The sequence below is a fragment of the Lupinus angustifolius genome, chromosome LG04 (assembly GCF_001865875.1).
Source record: "Lupinus angustifolius cultivar Tanjil chromosome LG04, LupAngTanjil_v1.0, whole genome shotgun sequence".
Taxonomy (NCBI): domain Eukaryota; kingdom Viridiplantae; phylum Streptophyta; class Magnoliopsida; order Fabales; family Fabaceae; genus Lupinus; species Lupinus angustifolius.
In genome coordinates this window covers 11,728,307-11,740,999 of record NC_032012.1, presented here as the reverse complement: position 1 = coordinate 11,740,999, position 12,693 = coordinate 11,728,307, and the positions used below count along the sequence as shown (strand labels likewise).

The following is a 12,693-nucleotide window of genomic DNA, read 5'->3' as shown; positions in this document are numbered from 1 at the left end:
TTATATATATTTGAAAAAGGTGAATTATTATATTATATGACTTTGATATAAAATGAGGAGTATAATATATATATACTTTTAGGATAAAGATTCATACAATATCAGCAAATCATTTACCACACATTTATATTATTTTTAAGAGTCGACAATATTTAAAATCGAAATGATAGATGATAAATTGATAAAGTTGATCATTTTAAAGCTATAGATAAAAAAACGTATGAAGTTTTGGCATAAATAGGGTAGTTAATTGAAGGTGCCTCTCTACTTTCTCTTCTCTACCTTATCATGAAAATCAGAAACCAATGATTCACATTAACCAACACTATATGCCTCTCTACCTTTCCTTATTTTCAGCACCATAACCCAAAATTTAGCACCAAACACTTCCTCACTTCACTTTCTTACTTTCTTTCTTTCTTTTTTATCAAACCTTTTGATAGAGATATAGTACTATGGCTTCAGAATATGAGACCATGAATTCTCAATCTTCTCTACAAAATGAAGAGTTATTTGATGATAATATTCATATTGATCATCATCATCATCACAACATGTCTAGGCTTTCTGTTTGTACAAGCAGCACATCCTATGATGTTGATGAAGAACATGACCATGATGTTTTTGATGATGTTGATAATGCTATGTCTTTGTATATGTCACAATTATACATTGAGAGTTTTGATGCTGATGTTGAATTTTCAGACACCAATGATGAGATAACACCAAAAGGGTTAACTTTATCATCTGAATCTGAAAATGAAGTTGTTAGTTATTACACTTCACCACTTACTCCACCAACAAGGAGGAACATGATTAACCATGTTGGTTTTGGAAGTAACAATGAAGAAGCACAAAAGGGTTGTGTGTTGAAAACAAAGAACAATGATCCATTGAGGAGTAAGAGTAGGAGAATAAGAAGGGATCATAAAAAATGGGGTATTAAAAATAACCCTAATAGTAATAATTTGGAGGGTTCAAATAAATGCAAGAAGAAAGAAGAGGAGAATTTGGTTCAAGGGTTTAGTGGTGAGAGTGATGAAAATGGGATAGGGTTTAGGGTTATTACTAGGCCTAAAGGTGGAAAAAGGTGTTTGTGTATGGACTTGGAAGAAGTTAAAGCTTGTAGAGATCTTGGGTTTGAGTTGGAGCATGAAAGAATGTTAGATAACTTTCCTTCTTATGTCTCTTTCTCCAATTCCACAATTGATACTAGTAGTGGTGGAAATTCTCCCATACCCAATTGGAGAATTTCTTCTCCAGGTATGTTTATCATCTCAATCAATAAACTAAATGAATTTCGAGATATGGGAAAATTAATCTATATTGATGCGAATGTGAATCGATATCGAGATATGTTATAATTTGAAATAGAATTAATATACTGAATAAATACTATGATTTGTGAGAAAATGTGTCAATTAGGTGTTGAATCTAGTTGTACTAGAGTTAGTATTGAAAAATAGATTATTATCATTATTTTCCTATGTTATTAACTTATAACCCTATGTTATGGTAGTTACTAGACAAATTTAGGGATCTTCAAACATTATGCACAATACATTTCATTGTGTAAATGTTACTAACAAAGTTTGATAGTTATTGAATGTTTGTGTCATTGTGCTTGTAGCTAAAGCTAATTTTAATAAGATATCAATGATTGAACCATTTCATTTTTTTTCTATTTTAAATGTTGCTTGTATGAAAAATAACATAATAGTTTATGATTTTTGTAAACAAAGGAAGAAGATTATTTCAATTGATCAAGTTTTTTGCCCCAAATTTGTGATTTAGGTGATGATCCAAAAGATGTGAAGGCACGACTCAAAGTGTGGGCTCAAGTTGTAGCTTTAGTATCTACCTCAAAATATGGCACATGATTCATAACTCATACCTACTCCCTTTTTGTGTTTGAGACTATATATTATATTTTATATTATATGCTTTTTTCCACTATGATAGGTTATATAATTTCATTGTAGTTTTGGGATAGTTTGGAAAGTTTTGATACATATCGTCAAATTCTAGTTAATAATTCTCGGTAGTGCTTCTCTAATGCTTGAGTGCTTACTCATTGAGATAAGAAGTTTCGGATACAATGGAAAATAATAATTTGTAATAAAAAATAATAATTTGTAATAGAAAATAATAATTTGTAATAGAAGATAATATTTGCTTGAGTTTTTTTTATAATTAATGGTATCCTCTCAACCTATGATATGGGTAATGAACTAACATTTCAAGGTGTATGACTTTTCTTTTCAAAACGTGTAGTTCTTAGGTTTCGAACTTTTGATTTTTCAGGATTTAGTGAGATCTTATACCACTAAACCAATGTTTCGTTGATTTTTAAACTGAGTTTATGTTTAAAGTAGGTGAATTTAAATCTCTACCTCTTTAGTATAGACATTCAAACTCATATATGATTATAAATGATAAGTTAACAATGACCAACAAAAACTAATATGATAAATATAAATTATAGATAAATTCAAATAAAGAAAGACTAATTAAATCATAGATAAGGTAATGCACTATAGAAACATTTTGTTGAACATATTAAGTATATATAAAGATAAATACAAATCTCACCATATCTCAAGTGGTTGGGTAGTAACAAGTTCATTTACATTGATACCTTAATTGTTGGATGAAGATGAAGATGTATATGATGCTTGGATTCCATAATTATATTAAACATTATTAGAGTTTATGGTTACTAGGAATATGAAGACAACTATATAAAGTGGTACAAGTATGAAGAATATTATATGGCTTAATGTGGAGTTGGAGTTAAGCTATACACTATAGTTTCAAATATTTGAAAAACTTTCATTTAAGGGGGTCACTATTTGAAGTCATATTTAAACTTTTTAAAAACCTAACTAACCTCTATATATTAAATAATATATATAATTAACTAATGTAGTGTTACAAGTACGTTAATAATAAGAGTTTAAAATCTATGCATAGATAGTATAAAGTTTTTTACACTATCAACATATTATTCACCATTGATTTGTATTACTTTTGTTTGAGAGTTAATGGTGGATGATTTACTGACAGTGTAAAAATAATTATACTGTCAGTGTATACATATTAAATCCTAACAACATTATGTAGAGAAGAGAAAAAAATTATGTTGAAAAATGATGTTTTCACATGCCAAAAAGTGTTCAGCTTAGGTTTTCAATGCTAATTTGTATTTTTGGTAATTCTTAAACAACATCCTTAACACCTATATATTCACTTAATCTTAAGAGTAAATTTAAAAAACTCATTACACATCTTAGTCACCGGTTCTAGTAAAATCCAATGGTTTAAATTAATAAATAGATCTAAATCATTAGATTTCCCTAGAATTAATAACTTAGATGTAAAATTAGTTTTTTAAACTTACTCGAATCACCTCTCAATAACTAATATTTAGGCTTTTTAATGCACTAATAAGCATAACACATGATACATTCATTGCATTATTTATGTATTAACTTGTGTTCTTAAATAATTGTAATATACATGGACCAATGAATGCTATACAATATAAAAATTTTGTAAAATAAATAATAAAATTATTTAAAGTATGCTTTTGAGGGACATTTAAAGTATACATGATAAACACGTTGGACTTGGATTTCCATACATGGTTGTTGAACATTATGTCAACTATTGATAAACTTGCCAGAAAAATTAAGGAAAAATAGAAAGAAAAAATTGTTAGGTATCCTATGTAATGTATTTTTTTGTATTATCAAGGGTATTTCCTCACCCTTTTGGGTAAAGAACTAATTACTTTTGAGTGTATGGTTGCCCCTCCCAACAAATGTTATTTCCAGGAATCGAACTATTGACATTTCGACCATCCTAGATATCTAGTAGGGTCTTAAATCGTTTTCATTTATGTTGATGTTAACAAATTATGAGTGATCTGTGCAGTTGCTTCCAAATTGTGAGGAACATTACTGATTCTTCCATGATTATAAAAATTAATCATGATTGGAATTCATGATTTTTGAACTCAAGGCTAGACAAGTGTTTCTCATATTGCCGTATAAAGCTACACTGAATCTCCATATGTTATTATACTAAGTCAAATATTAAATATTCGATTCTTATAAGTGACACTCGATGAGAAGTTAGTCATGCATAAATTTGATTCTAAAAAAGTAAAAGTCTAAATAATTTTTAAAAATAAAGAATGTGAGTCAAAATAATTATTATTGGGAACTAAAGTGTTCCAAACAATAATCATAAATAATATTAAAAATGATAATTTGATCAACATTTGATATTTTTTGGATCATTTTGAGCTTAGTAATTTTTCAAGAACCAAATTGGTACAAACAAAAAATTTAAGAAACCAAAATGAGTCTTTATTCTAAAATAAATTCATATAAATGTTCTTCCTACAAGCTCTTTTTAGTTTATAAAATAAACTTACAAAAATAGACTATGAAATATAGGCTATTGAAGGAGACCAACACCAAATGATAAAGTCCTCAAACAATTAAAACCATAGGTTTTACTTCTATCAAAAATTAATTTTAACTTACCACACAATCACAAGTCATGAAAATGGATAGGTTAAAGAAATTTATAAGAAGAAAACACAACACTCTCTTTTATAAGGATTTTGGCACAAGTCTAGTAATACAAAATTTGACAAAGACAATACAAATGCATTAACATGATTAAGAAGGGACAACTAGAAGACTGAATACAATACGAACAAAAAAAGGACAGCTCAGTATACGAAACTCCCACTCAATGAGGTACGTATCAATCGTCGTTAGGCAGTTCTCCGCAATTGACAATTCTGCAAGGCTTCCGAGGGATATCTAACCTGCTTCTCTCCTGGGATTCAAGCGTCTTCACGACATCCAGTCCATCGATGACATGTCCAAACACAACATGGCGATTGTCTAGCCATGGAGTCTATATCATAAAATTATGACACTCCATTAGTATATAAAAGTTGGAAAGTCAAAGATTAGGATATTTTAATAGAATAATTGAGCACTAAATATGAGAAAATACATTGCAGCAATCTGTCCAAGTCTATTAGCCAAACAAATCGATATCGAATAGGTAGAACATATAACATTCTTAGATATGAAAACAGACTTCACGAATATAACCTTCGATAATGAGGCATTATGAGTCTGTGGATATCGAGTTTTCGTTGTTTTACTTTCCTTCAAGTTATATATATATTAGTAACTTGTAAAAATCAGGATTTTAACACATGTGTGATGTGTCTCACCTTTACAGTACAAATGAAAAATTGACTGCCATTGGTATTAGGACCGGCATTAGCCATGCTCAAAACTCCAGGACCAATATGCTTCACTGCAAGAAAGTGTTGAAAATAGAATTTTCAGACGATTACATTATCATTTCAAATTGGAATAATGGTCGACGCTGAACTTTAAATAACAATCACGGTCGAAAATTTAGAACTGAATATTACGAAATACAAGCAGCAACAGAGACATACAGGCAAAACTCTCGTCTTTAAAACGAGCACCATAGATACTTGTGCCACCAGTCCCCTGCAGCCAATAAAATAACATTTTAAATGAGAACAAATGTATCAGGCCGAGTGATGCATATGCATGGCAGTGTGAAAGTAAATGCATGCAATAAACAAGCATACAAACAAAAATAATAGAACTCACATCTCCTTCAGTAAAGTCCCCTCCCTGAATCATGAAGTCTTTGATTATACGATGGAAGGAGCTTCCTTTGTAACCGTATCCTTTCTCTCCTGCACATAGTTTATTCAAATTGATCAATGAAATGCCGTGTAACACAATCCGTTTCAGAGTAGTAATCGATCTACAACAAGAACAACACTGTCGAAAAAATTGATTGCTTGCCTGTGCACAATGCACGGAAATTCTCAACCGTCTTAGGAACGACCTCGCCAAACAGGCCCAAGACAACCCTGCCCACAAGTTCACCCCCAACTTCGACATCAAAGAAACACTTGGTTGTCACTTTGGCTTGCAGCTCTACAACCTAAAGGTACCGAAAACATGTAAGATAATAATCCAATTCCAACATCATAATCACAGGAAAATTTATTATTGAGCATTGCCAAGAATAAAAAATTTCTGGTTAAAAAAATGAAAATGATTACAAGCATTGAGATGTAATATTCAACAATCCAAACATTAACTATTAAATGATTCTAAAATTAATAAGCAGCCCAAATTTCTGGAACCATTTATTTGTAGGATTAAGTTCAATACTGAGTGTTCACCCATGTCAGGCACACAGTTTAGTGATCCTGATTCATGAATGAGTTATCCTTCAACTCTTTCACCATCCCGAATTGGCTAATGAATTTTCTATAAACAAATTCAAAAACCGCAAATTTTAAAAAGATACCGTTAGACTTACATTGTCTGTAGCATTGACACATGTCATTCTCCTATATTTCGTTGACTTCGCTACAGATTGTTGTGTAGCAGAAAACCTCGATGCATAATGTGATCTTGATGTCAATCCTTTACTATAACCAAACTGTGATAATCTGGTACTGCAACATACCATATGAGATCTAACTTGACTACTATTACCCTGAAAAAATATGTAGCAAAAGTTTCCCACTATTAGTATACACCTAGGTAGCACAGATACGACACGCGACACAGGATACAACGAATTTCGCAAAATTATAGAACATGACAGGACTATGATACAAGATATAAAATTACTACTCCCTCCATCCCATATAGATATAAATGACAATTTTTTACTATCTTTATGGAACAGAATGAGTATAAAATTAACATAAAATATCAAATCTTGAACATAAAGAGAGAAATAATGTTATAAGATTAAGTATAACTCATTATTGTGGTATTTCCATTTACAATAGTATAACAATTTCATAAAGCAAGTCTAAGAAATTGTAAAATACAGTTAGGATATAAGCAGCGAACGGGAACAAGGGATTCCTTTCAACAAGTGTCGCTCACACGAATCGAACCTTCGAACCTTGGTATAGTAGAACACCTTGTTGGTACCCAAAAGCCCAAATAAGAAAAGGTATGAACTTTATCACTTATGACCATATATAAAACAAAAAAAACCACCCCTTTTATGCATTATAAGTATATAGATTAAAAACCATTGAGCTATTGTTAAAACATTGAAGTATAATAATATAGGAACATAGTTATACATGTAAGAACAGCATGAAAAAAATGATGAACAGAGGGAAGTAGTAGTAACCTGGAGATGAGGAAGTGGGTTCTGACAGTGAAGCAACTGTGTTGAGAATGAAGACGCCATGGCTAAAAGATTAAAGCTTTCAGTTGCTAGAAAGAATGGGTTTATGAGTGTGAAGGAATGGATAAAAGGGTTCTAACAATTTTCCTTTTGTTTTTTGCTTTCAAGCGACCAAGTGAATATCTACATTATATATATGTACCAAAAAAATTGGATAATGATGATTTGGAGATGGTGATTAAAACTCCTATATTATTCCGAAGATCAATATTCGATTTTTTAGAGCTACACTCGTTGAGAGTAGTAACTAAATAGTGTGCGGAAATGATTAGTTCCACACCCATAAATTGAAAAGATTTAGTACCAAAAAAATTACAAAATTGTTTTAAAATAAGCCAGGATGAGTTACGAGCATTAAAAAATAATTTAAAAGGAAAAATGTACAACAAAATAAAGGAAATTAAATAAGGTAATTAAGTATATAAAAAAAATTAAAAACTTTTATATTTTATATGAAGATGAATAAATCACATTAAATCATATTTTATTTTGTATTAAATTACATTACTTTATAAATTATTTAAATTTATTTCTTTTTTCTTACATTAAGCTGACATAATGTCTAGATTACTCATTTGAAATGCATGCAAGCTTAGTGAATAAATAAAAAGGAACAAAATGAGCAACACTTCTATATCCTACTCGTAAAAAATTATAAGGTGTACTAGTGTGTCCTCCAATATTTCTTCTTGTTGAGAGAATTTTCTTCCTACTTATTGAGACAAATTTCTGATTCATTTATTTAATGACAGGTCAATTATTTGCTCGTCATTTTGGCTTTGTTGGAATAATTCCAACATCGGTATAATGGTTTCAAGAATATTCATTTAATCAAGAACTTAGTTTTATTGAATTATTAATAATTTCATACCGTCTCGGTTTTGTTGGAATAAATTCCAACGTCTGCATAATGGTATGAAATTATAAATTTAGCAATTTAACACAAGTGATAATGAGTGATATTTTTGTTTTCATTTATTAACTGAACTACTTCCTTATGGAATGTTGGTAAAGAACAAATAAATAAAGCAATAAAATTAGAATTTAACCGTACCACTTCTTTCGAATGGTTGGTATAAAGAACAAAAAAATAAATGTAAATGATAGAAAATAAATGTTAGTTGCAGAAAATAAATGACAAAAAATAAAAGTTAGTAGTTAGATCACTCATTATAATTGTGTAGTTAGATCACTCATTATAATTGTGTATTTTTTTTCTTTTCATAAAGTTACAATTTATGAATTAAATTGCACTTTGATTCAAGGTTTCTTTCTTTGTCAACAAATAAAATTTATAAGTTAACATTTTACTATTTTATGTTTGCATCTCTTTCAAGATTCAATTGTAGTGTAATATAAGGTTATGTCGAATCACAAAGAATTGTCTAATAAAACATTATTATAAACATGTTATATTACTAATAATGTTTAAACATCTTTTTGTTTGAATTTGTTTATGAAATATTAACAAGTAAATAAACATAAACAACTAATGTGCACAAATTCTTGAGGAAGAAATTGGTTGGAAATATAGAATTATTTCTATACTTCATTTATTTTGAAAACATTACAAGTTATATGTTATACTTTCGGTTAATTTCACACATCATTTCTAAATCCTTCATCTAGTGTTCTATAATGATAAGATGATTTTCAAACTTTATGTAATACACTAAATAATAGTTAAGTGTCACTCGCCGAAGTAGGTTGTCACACCTACTTCAGGTTCCATTAACTTTATTTAGCATTGAACATAAGTTGCTTAAAATAGATGTTTGATGTGACAAGTGAACTAAGGTATATGTTATATTTTTTAGTTCACTTGTCAACACTTTAAGAAGAAGCATTTTTAGATCTTTAAATCAAGTTTTAGGTGATCAAGCTAAAACCGTATTAAGAACATCATAGAGAATCAAAACTTAACCAAAAGTAATAACTTGGAATGAATTGAATTCAAAAGATGATAAATTAAAGAGAAGAAATTACATCATAATCTAAGTCAATTTGTAGGAGCATGAGCCATCTATCCAAGGATGATATGTTTTTTGGACCAAAATGAGATTACAAAATTATGTTTTTATATCTCATTTGTCATCTCCTTTCTCCTCTTGAATTAAGAAAAAACTACAAAATAAACTTACCTAAACTACTTTGGAGTAGAAATTCTCAAAAAAATTACAAGAAGAAGAGAAGAATTCAGTAGAGAGAGAGTATGAGGAATGGACATGTATGTGAGAATGTGAATGAATAAATTAATTTTGCCTTTGACTATTTATAGGAGTTTCTGCCAACGGCCAAACTCCTCTCCTTGACCGCCAAGCTGCTGACCAAATCCTTCAGCATGGGTTTGGTCATGGCCAAACAGCTTAGTCACCTTCTTGGAGCTGAGTCACCCAAGCTAGTTGTGAGCTACTAGTCCAGCTATTGTCAGCTACCTCTGAAAATTCTATGGAGGTTACTTGGAATGAGGTCATGCATGATGTCACGGTTGCTTGGTGGCTAAGTTAACTTGACCAAGTTGTTGGGTGCACACCGCCAAGCTCCTATGTGGCACCGCTAAACTGTCTACTTGAGCAACTTTGACTGTGCTGAGAGTGATATGGCTTGGTGCTTGTTGATCTGGCTAGGTGTATGGTTCCAAGTTGGGCGGTCAAGGTGCTCCACTAAGCTGTCTGCTTGACAGGTTGGCTTATGTCAGGCTTGTATTCTGACTGTGTCAGGTTGGGTCTGACTGTGTTAGGTTGGTGTTCAGGTCAGCTAGGCGTGGACTTGGTCCAAGCTAAGCTTCTTAGTGAGCCGCTTTAAGTTGACTCCATATTTTTTCACATAAGTCAAGTCTTGTTGAGTCATGCTTAAGGCTAAGCACATACCTTGCCAAGTCAAGCTTAAGCATATCATGTGTGGATCATTTTGGCATGTCTTGAGCATTTTCTTTGCACTTGATTAATTCTTCTCTTTTCCATCAAAATCCTACAAAAATATAATACAAAGAAATACACAAAGCATATATACAAGATTGTGATATTTTATCCAAAAAATGTTGAATTAAGTTGGTTTTCTCAATTTTATCAATAATAAGTGTCATAAAAGTATATAAATTTTAGACATTTTTGACACTTATCACCTATTTTATCATCTATAACTAATGCTTTAGAACATCAATTTTATATGTTAAATTCTTTATGGCAAGAGGATGGGTTAGAGATTATATTATTATTCATTTGCAAATATGGCAAGAGGATGGGTTTCTAATAATACATTTGAATATATATATATAAATGGAATTATTTTACATGTGAAATCTTTATCATTTTATAATTCAAATTCAAATAATTTATTTACCATTTATATTTGAGACTCAAGAAATATTATCATTACCCATTCCATTTGATAACCTTAATGTATCTTTCTTAACATTTTTTATTTAAAATAAGTTTTTCCTTTTGTTTAATTGTTTCGAGATTTTTGTTTAATTTTACAAGTATTAAAAGTGACTTCCAATTTAAATTTGGTTCTTATTGTTTTTTGAAGCAATATTGAGATAGTGATTGAAAGTGGAGTGCACCATTAGAGATTGATCTATGTTTTGATGAAGACAAGCTTGAAGATCATTCAACAAACAACATGTTGATGACTCAAGTGGTGATTTATTAGACTTATGTTATAATTCTTTATTATATTTGTAGAAGTCTACGATGTTTGCCATATATATTGAGTCTAGGTTAGGTAAACCTAGGTGTGAGTCTTACAAGACTTAATAAAGTAATTAATCGACTAAAATGAGACTTCATCTAGAAATATATGATAATTAGGTTCATACATTTGAATACATTGATTTTGTGCATTAAAAGTATTATATTTGGAAATCATTTATTGCATGAGCATATATCATACAGGTAGTTCATCATGCATTAACAAGCTGATTTTACATTATTTAATGAATTATGAATTCTGTTAATCCATTAACAGACACTGTTTAATCGATTATGAATAGTGTTAATCGATTAACATAATCACAGTTTCAACAGAAAATTGAAAAACTGAAAACAGTTATTTTCAACAACCCGTTAATCGATTAAATGGGTACTTAATCAATTAAATAGGACTTTAGACAGTTTTCTATTTAAAATGAAATTTCAGCATATGTGACATAAGAATCCATACATTTTTACATCATTTTCTTTACATATTTTTGAGTCCCTCACTGTCATGTCTAGAAGAAAATATTGCATGTTGCATTAGGAGAAAAATTAGATCATGCTAAGGCTTTAAGTTTCATATTCATATTGCATGTTCTTTGAAAATCCTTTTTGCATCATTCTTTTGTTTCTTGGAAAGAAAAGAGATAGTTTTTAATGATTGCATAATTTCAGAAACTTCATGCATGTACATTCATATTAGACTAGGAAGTCTTGTGAGTTTTTGCTTAGGTTTTAGTCTTTGATCTTTATTGTAAAATCTGAGTATTAAGTACTCATTCATAACTCAAAGCATTGTAATTCAAGGATTAGGAAAATCCTAGTTGCGGTTAGGTAATGTGTTTTTCACAAAGATTTGGAGGTCTTGTGATAAAGAACGATACCTTGGCTGGGGCCGAATCGCGGTAAGAAAGGTTTTCTTGGGAGACGATTTTAGGAAAGGTCAAACTAAAGGTGACGAAGTTCTCTAGATTCCAAGAAATGAGCGTTTGAGTCTTGTAATTGGAAGCGTGTATGTAACTATACATTGTGTTCTATAGTGAAGAAGAAAATCTCCCAAGATCAGAAGGGGAGGCTGAATGTAGTTTTGCATTGGACTGCAAAACGAACCAGGATAAAATCTTTGTGCAATCTTTTCTATCCATTTCTCTTTTATATTTCAAGTTGTAATATTGCATGATATAACATGATAATTTGTATACTGGTCTTGTGCTATAACTAGTTTAATTATGTGTAAAAATATCAGTTATATCATTGCCTGATATCTTGTAAGCTGCCGTGCGAGAGAGCTGTTAAACAAGATTTTATGCATTCTGTTTTTACTGTGTTTAATTGATTATGAATGTTGCTTAATTGATTAACTGTGCATTTTTCAGCAAGTGTGAAAAAACCTAGAAAGCGGAACTTGAGCTCCACTACACCTATTCAATCCCCTCCTAGGTGTGTTCTGTCCACTGATTTCATAAGTTGAGGAACATATATATATATATATTATGAATATAAAGATTTAAATACGATCAATATATAATATATTATTCATTTTCATTTCTTATATATAAGAATAACAATAATTAAATATGAATTATGAATAATACAATAATGACAATATTTTTTATAATATTAGTACATACATATTTTTTATAATATTAGTACATACATATTTTTTATAAATATATTTAGAAGTGTATTTGAGTCC

The 12,693-nt window shown here is 30.1% G+C and overlaps 2 protein-coding genes across 3 annotated transcripts; one reads left to right on the top strand and one right to left on the bottom strand.

The window, feature by feature from the left end:
- On the top strand, positions 238-1,992 carry LOC109345862. 2 transcript variants are annotated; one of them, XM_019585107.1, is made up of 3 exons: positions 238-974; positions 1,035-1,263; positions 1,795-1,992. In XM_019585107.1, exons 1-3 carry the CDS (start codon positions 456-458, stop codon positions 1,878-1,880), a joined length of 834 nt encoding a protein of 277 aa, XP_019440652.1. In that variant the 5' UTR covers positions 238-455; the 3' UTR covers positions 1,881-1,992. The 2 variants fall into 2 exon arrangements, with proteins under 2 accessions (XP_019440652.1, XP_019440651.1); XM_019585106.1 differs by having other exon boundaries at positions 240-1,263.
- Positions 4,602-7,409, bottom strand: LOC109345861 (peptidyl-prolyl cis-trans isomerase, chloroplastic). Its single transcript, XM_019585105.1, has 7 exons — positions 7,243-7,409; positions 6,406-6,585; positions 5,880-6,021; positions 5,679-5,767; positions 5,498-5,552; positions 5,264-5,349; positions 4,602-4,935 (listed from the first exon to the last, which is right to left on the bottom strand). Exons 1-7 carry the CDS (start codon positions 7,300-7,302, stop codon positions 4,780-4,782), a joined length of 768 nt encoding a protein of 255 aa, XP_019440650.1. The 5' UTR covers positions 7,303-7,409; the 3' UTR covers positions 4,602-4,779.

What these genes read in the sequence shown, in the direction of transcription:
- LOC109345861 (XM_019585105.1), bottom strand. Translation starts at nt 7,302, where the DNA reads ATGGCGTCTTCATTCTCAACACAGTTGCTTCACTGTCAGAACCCACTT. An exon ending in GTGTCAATGCTACAGACAAT is followed by an intron (nt 6,022 to 6,405) that starts GTAAGTCTAACG and finishes CGGTACCTTTAG; the next exon opens with GTTGTAGAGCTGCAAGCCAA. An exon ending in TTTCCGTGCATTGTGCACAG is followed by an intron (nt 5,768 to 5,879) that starts GCAAGCAATCAA and finishes AACTATGTGCAG; the next exon opens with GAGAGAAAGGATACGGTTAC.
- LOC109345862 (XM_019585106.1), top strand. Translation starts at nt 456, where the DNA reads ATGGCTTCAGAATATGAGACCATGAATTCTCAATCTTCTCTACAAAAT. An exon ending in TTGGAGAATTTCTTCTCCAG is followed by an intron (nt 1,264 to 1,794) that starts GTATGTTTATCA and finishes TTTGTGATTTAG; the next exon opens with GTGATGATCCAAAAGATGTG.